General features: G+C 39.3%; 1 protein-coding gene across 1 annotated transcript; it reads right to left on the reverse strand.

Moving 5' to 3' along the window:
• Window positions 1-6,055: 6,055 nt before the first annotated feature.
• Window positions 6,056-6,563, reverse strand: LOC147857699 (pentatricopeptide repeat-containing protein At3g20730-like). The gene is made up of 2 exons (XM_087326651.1): window positions 6,321-6,563; window positions 6,056-6,178 (listed from the first exon to the last, which is right to left on the reverse strand). Exons 1-2 carry the CDS (start codon window positions 6,540-6,542, stop codon window positions 6,104-6,106), a joined length of 297 nt encoding a protein of 98 aa, XP_087182777.1. The 5' UTR covers window positions 6,543-6,563; the 3' UTR covers window positions 6,056-6,103.
• Between the last annotated feature and the right edge of the window lie 740 nt (window positions 6,564-7,303).

Genomic DNA, 7,303 nt, shown 5'->3' on the forward strand with positions numbered 1-7,303 from the left:
CCAAGGAATGATCAAACTTCTCGAATATTCTGAAGAGTGGGCCAAAGTTTGATTTTGTCAATGCGAGAAGGATCAATTTCAACTCCTCGTTTGGTTATGAGATGTCCAAGATAAGTAATTGACTTCTTGAAGAATTCGCATTTCGAGATCTTCGCGTAGAATTGCTTGTCACGCAATGTTTGTGAAACAAAGCAGACATGTTTAGCATGTTCTTCTAATGTACGACTATAAACTAGAATATCATCCAAAAAAATAACGACGAATTTTCCATGTTGTTCTCGAAAAATGTCATTCATTTCTTGTTGAAATGTGGCCGGAGCATTGGTCAAACCAAAAGGCATAACCAAAAACTCATAATGGCCATAGTGCGTACGAAATGCCGTTTTAGGAACATCATCCTCACTTATACGAATTTGATGGTAGCCCGTATGGAGATCAAGTTTCATAAAATACTGAGCTCCCTGGAGACGGTCAATTAGATCGTCAACCCGGGGCAATGGATATGAATTCTTGATCGTCACTTTATTCAAGCGTTGGTAATTAATACACATACGCCATGTGCCCTCTTTCTTTTTTACCAAGAGAACAGGTGCACCCCATGGAGATTTACTATAACGTATATAACCCATTCATAAATAGTCCTTGAGTTGCTTAGATACCTCATCCTCTTCGGATCGACTTAAGCGATAAGGAGGTATACTTATTGGTGCAACGCCAGGTACAATATCTATACGATGGTCTATATTACGTTTAGGAGGTAACCGATGTGGTAGTTCACTCGGAAAAACATCATGAAAATCATTTAAGATTTTATCGAGTTGTTGTTGTCCAAAATATGTCAATTGACCCGAGACATTATCAATATTATAATCGTGAATGTTCGGATTAAGTACACAATAAAATAAAGAAGAACAAGACAACTCAGATATTGATGGAGAGGAAACAATCGAAAGGGATTGTTTATTTACACATTGAATAAAATGAGTACAATCGTTTAGTACAAAGGAAATGGAATGACGAACCCAATCAAGAGACAAAGAAGAGTTTTAAATATTATAAAACCAGGGATAACCTAGTATTACATCAGTGGTACAAAGATTCATTACATGGAAGTCTACTTCCTTTACATAAGTATCAATAGGAATTCCTAATGAATGAATCGCCTCGTTGATGTATTGTACTCATCCATCAACCAAGTGCACCCTATAGGTGTAATCACTTATGGTGGGTTGGATTCCCCATATTTGAACCAAACGATCATTCACAAAATTGTGCAAGCTTCCCGAATCAAATAAAAATGATATGGGAGATCCATTGACATACCCGTTTGCACGTAGTAAATCATTGGGTTCCAATACATAGTGAGGGAAAAAACATTGACAATTACTTAAATGATGTGTATAGAACTCAAGGACATTAGGAATCTGACCTTTATGGTCTGCAACTTTTGCTTTGTTGTCGTGCTCTTTCCGTTGGAGCTTTCAACATTGTTCTTTTGTATGACCCTTCTTTTTGCAGAATACGCAAAAAGGATGTTGTCGCTTACAATCGCGATCCTTGAATTCGTTGGGTGTCTTGTGTTTCCCAGCGAATTGTGATTGCTTAATCCCAGGCGCTTCATTGGGTTTGTTATGGTCCTTCTTCGAAGTGCGTTGATAGCGAAGAACTATTTCAACAGCCTCTTCGAAGGATTTTGGATCCTTATCGTGCACTATCCAGTGATAGTCTGAAGTGGGGATGCCTTTGAGAAAACAAGCTATTAACCAATTGTCCCCTTCTAGACCCGATTTTTGGATTTGGGTTCTAGCATAGTGGACATAGTCTTCTAGCGAGGAAAACTTCATGCTAGAGAGGTTCATTAAGGCTTGTGCTACCTCGGTTCAAGAGGGAGGGTGCAGAAATTAGCCCTTAAAAACGTGACAAAATCGGTCCAGGTATCGAGCAATTTCCCCAAAGTTCGGAGCCCACGCCACTAGGTGGCGGCCTTACCCCCTAGTTCTCGGCCGATATATGCAATCTTTGTACTATATGGCGTGGGATAGAGCTCAAAATGAGACTCCCATCAGCCCAACCACATGCAAATTGCTTCTTTGGTTCTTTCCTTTTTTTCTCCCGTAAATGGCTTTACGACAAATGATGGTTCACCCTGACGCTCACCGGGTCTATTAGTGTCAAGTTGTAAACTAATGACACGTGCCTCGAGAGCACTTTGAGATTGCCGAAGTTCGAACATTTGATGAGCGGTTGAACTAAGGAAATTTTGTATTTGTAAGAAATATAACTCAATGGGGATTGCTCCAAGAGGATTTCCTTGAGTTCCTTCCGCTTGAGCGGATGACATTGGGTCGTTATTCTGAGCCATTGAATGATTATTTCTGGCAAAGAAATAAGATAAGGTCAGACAAATAATCATAACATCAAGTCGTGATGTAAACAAATCATGGGCCAACATTAATCGATATCATGATCTCACGTCAATACCCCTCTAGACGTATGAGATGAGGTTCAAGATCAGGTTTCTATGGTAACACAAAGGTGTTTAAAAAACCATGGGGGTCACAAATGAATGTCTTTCCCTGATCTCTATATTGATTTTTTTCATGGCGGCTCCCCGAGGCTCAACCATGTATGTTTGCATTATGAATAGTTTATACATGAAAAAAATGTTAATAATAAACTATGTTTCTGTGGTCTCAGCTCTTTAAGTCCTATTATGAGGACCCCGAAGTGCACTTAGACCTAAAGTCTAAACATGTATTATAGTCATATGTATCAATAATGTTGTATGGTCTTGGTCATATTTGAACTCAAGACCTCGAGAACAAATGCATTAAACATTTGAGCTAACCAAATAGGTTGCTCGTATTGAATGCTTAATGTTTTATGCGTATTAGAGATATGCGAGGCATTTGCTCATATATGTTTTTTTAAAAGAAACATATATGTCAAGAGTCGTTATTTCCCTCTCATTTACCACAAACTATGTTGGTACATTACCTAACCTCAAGTCTCATAATTATGATGGCATACGCCAAAGTGCAACCCAATGGTCAAGCCAAATGAGCCCTCTTTTCGTAGTAGGCCCACGTGGCCCATCATATGGTTACGTCATTACGAATGCCTTTCGTAAGAATGACCTCATGGTGGCATCGTATCCATGTAATGAGGGAGGGATGTTGGATATGTGTGTCATAGGAGCGATCTCACATGAAGTGGGTCAAGCCCTACGTTCTCAACATCATTGTGGCTAAGAGCATTTCATTACATAATGAAATCGAAGTGACCAACGGGGATGTCAACAAAAAAAATTGTTGAAAAAAGGATGGTGACTACGTCATTCTCACAAAAATGTGAGGACGACCACCAAGATCTGTTCCCCGAAAAGGACAACATTCGATATATAAATCACGTAATAACTAATATACACATACGTATATTTATCACACATATATGATCAAATACGTATACACGTGACCACATATGCATATATTAAGAATAATCGTAACATCAAATAGCCAACATATGATGAAATCGAGACACGTAATCGAGGCATATAGCCTTAGCATCTACGCACACGAAACATCCAATAATGAGGGTTAATCGTAATATGCTCTATGTGGTATTAACCTCTTACGCATACGTAACATATGTATGTGAATGTAATACGCAATTGAGGTATTAACCTCGTACGCATACGACACTAATCACATATTAAATATATGTCAAATGAGATATTGACCTCATACACATATATAAACGTTTTATACAACCAATTAATTACCACCACATCATCATTGAATCAATGAAAAAAATTACATATTGACCATATACATGATTAGATGGGAAAAAAAATACAAAAAAGAAGAAGAAAGAGTTACCGAAGTTCGTTTGTTGATCGCTATCTGGATCAAGGTTGACCGCACGTCGATCGATCACCATCCATCAAGAAGACAAAAACAAACAAAGGAAACATTAGAAACATAAGCTCTGATACCAATTGTTAGAGTTATGATCTAAAGTAAGCATATGATAAGGATAAAAGATAGATAGATAAAAAGGAGAGAGAGAAAGAAGGGTGCCGATCCACCCGACCACCCCCGAGCGAAGGGATCAAGACAGACTTGAGCCTCAATCGGCGTCCCATACCACCGTTGTGGCGTCGAGTCATACCTAGTGCTAGCGCGCTCGCTACAAGAGTTGACCCACCACGAAACAGAGTCTTGATGTAGTCAAGATATGATCAAATGAGAGTAGCTAGGCCTCATATTTATAGCGATACCTAAGGCCCCCATGCCAGTTCACACTTGGCCTAACGGGTTGTCTCAATCCCGAGGATTAAAAGTAACCCTCCCCATCTTTACACTCTCATTTAACCCTCACACTTATCCATGTGTATAGAATACAATGGTAAATTCTCACCGCGGGATATCATATGGTCATGCTCGTAACACTCTGTCTCTCCTCTGTATTCTGTGTTCCTAAGCTTCTATTAAACCTTTATTCTATGTTTTCTGTAGCTGTTCGGATATACCAGTTTGTCAACGCTTTTGTATAGTAACTTTAACATGGTATCACAACATGAGGGTTGAGAACCTCTGTTGCCAACAACTGCTTGAAATGGACAAACCCTAATCACTCCGAAAAGACCGAAAAGAGAAGGCATGGACAGAAGCATGACGAGCTCGCTTCTGACGGAAAAGCTCGACCGAAGCAACTATGCATCCTGGTCGTATAAAATACACCAGTACTTACTGGGGCATGGATACTAGAGCTACGTGGAAGGAGCGAATGAAGCAGTGCCGGATTCAGCACACAATGACTTCCCGGTTTGGGAGCAAGGAGCGAGCAAGGTTTTGTACTCCTCGCGTCCTGTGTGCACGACCAGATGCTTGCCTACATCAGAGACGCAAAGTCGCCAAAGTAGGCCTAGGAAAATCTCCGGAAGATTTTTGCCGCCAATACCACAACTCGTAAGTTGCAGCTCCGACAATAGCTCAACAACATCTGACAGAGAGATATGTCGGTTACGGAGTACACCACCAAGATAAAGGAGATCTGCGATGCACTCAGTTCTATCAACGTGACGGTGGACGAGGATGTCTTGAGTCAATATTTAATGCAATTAATATTAACATTATAGCATTCTCTCATCTTCTTTTTGATGATTCAATCCAGCAAACAAGAGGAGAAATTTTTTGTTTATTCATAATAGTTGTTGCAGCCGCTGAAGCTGCCATTGGGTTAGCCCTTGCTCTCGTTATTCGGCGAAACAGAAGATCGACACGTATCGATCAATTTGATTTGTTAGAGTGGTAATCGATTGATCAATAGGGATTTTTTCCCGCATCCGATCAAATCGGTACCCGATTCAGTAATAGATGTTAGTGTCGAACGAATCGTGTCGTTGATCCCCGTTCCTTCCATCTCTCTTTTGTCAGAAACATGAGTCAGGAACGAGTCAATAAAACAACAAAAAAGGAACCTCGTTATGCAATGGCAGAATTGGAAGAGGGAGATATATCAACTCAACTCAATGATCAGAAAGAATTAGAAAGACTCTGTCTTCAAATAAAAAGAGATAGAAACCCTAGTGTTATTGTGTGGATTGGCACATGTACCACAGAAATAATAAAGATGGATTTATACTTTACCACAAAAATAATAATAGAGGCACGTCGATATAAAAACCTATCTGATCTATAAAAGATAAAAAAATTTCTCTTTATACTGTCCCATTAGGGATAGAGGGGCTCGAACCCTCACGGTTAAAAAACCAACGGATTTTCTTTCTACCAAGTTTTTTTTTCCAAACAAGATATCCTTCCATTAGTTTTAAAAAGCGTATCTGCTACAAAATACAACCAATAGGTCAGTGATGCTGCTTCCAGCAACACGTTTGTTACAAAAAAACTTCAAAAGCTTCCTTTAGAGCCTTGTGAAAGAGGGAATGATGTACAAAGCATTACTCACCTATTGCAGATATTTATTCTGCAATTCAAACACATTCTGTACAATTGCTTGGTCTAATCCTGAATGCATGACATCTTGAATGGTTCTTTTCCAATAGCTATTTTGGAGGTAAATTGACCTCCACACTGTTGCTTCAGCTTTGCTTCATGATCATCATTTGCACTCTTGTCAAATAGAAACCTCCGATCACGCTTCTTCCTTTAGAAATCTGCAAACAGATCCTTATGACTTATGTATGCAAGAAGATTAACAACCTTTTCAAGTGTTTCCAAATCATCCGAAAAGTTGAAACAACCATCTAATGAAGTGAGATTTGTACACACAGTTAAATCACCCAGAAAGTTCACTACATGAGGTTTTGTATTCTCCTTCTCAAAGAATATGAAAGTGACCACATTTGGCATTACACGTTCATGCTGCAATTCAATAAAAAGATGAAATGCTTCCTCTTCTTCCCCTTGATTGTTGCTGCAATATGCTTCACTTAAAGTATTCCATGAGACTACAATCATCTCACACATATCTTCAAATGTCGATGGAGTTTCTTCCAAAGCACCACCTTTGCCATACATATCAATGAGTAAAGTACTGACCATAATATCTTTTCTACCATGATTTGGATTGTTACGCTCGCCGAACATGTAGAATGGGACTCTATCTTTATTCACGAAAAAGCTATCAATTGCTAATACTTGAGGAAGCTTTTTTTTTAGTGATGGCGTCGGTCAAGGAACCGCCGCGGGACAAGCGGTCGAAGGTATCACGAGACAACCAGAGGCAAAAGGTAAGATTCGAGGTACTCTATTGCTAAGTCTAGCTTTCATGGAAGCTTTGACAATTTATGGACTAGTTGTAGCTCTAGCACTACCATTTGCAAATCCGTTCGTTTGATTCGTTTCCATCACGAAACATTAGCATTTGGGATCTTTACTTACGACCGATCCTCCCCAGATACCCCAACTTCCATGGAATCTGTACTAAACATTTTCCTTTTTCAGAAAGGGGGGGGGGGGGATTCCACGAGGAATCGTTACTTCACCCATTGAATGACTATACCTATTTCTATGAATCTCTTAGGAACTTCACTCCTACATGACAACAAGAGATTCTATAAGTTCTTCTTTTCATTAATTGTATTAAGCAGTCGGATTAGTTGCTCAAATCAAAGTATAAGCGGGTTCTTTTTTAGTTAGACATTTGTTTTGCTAGTTTTCCCTCTCCGATGGATTACCCCGCTTCGGGTTAGACTAGATGTTACAAAAAAAAGGTATATATATATACGTAACGACTTCATTTTTGGAGTCCACATACGGATTCTCTAAGATGTTGGGAT

Source organism: Azolla caroliniana, unplaced genomic scaffold (assembly GCF_043228905.1).
Source record: "Azolla caroliniana isolate FFs.n. ecotype wild unplaced genomic scaffold, voAzoCaro1.0.p SCAF_11, whole genome shotgun sequence".
In the NCBI taxonomy this organism is placed as follows: Eukaryota; Viridiplantae; Streptophyta; class Polypodiopsida; order Salviniales; family Salviniaceae; genus Azolla; species Azolla caroliniana.

What these genes read in the sequence shown, in the direction of transcription:
- LOC147857699 (XM_087326651.1), bottom strand. Translation starts at nt 6,542, where the DNA reads ATGTATGGCAAAGGTGGTGCTTTGGAAGAAACTCCATCGACATTTGAA. An exon ending in AGGAGAATACAAAACCTCAT is followed by an intron (nt 6,179 to 6,320) that starts GTAGTGAACTTT and finishes ATCTGTTTGCAG; the next exon opens with ATTTCTAAAGGAAGAAGCGT.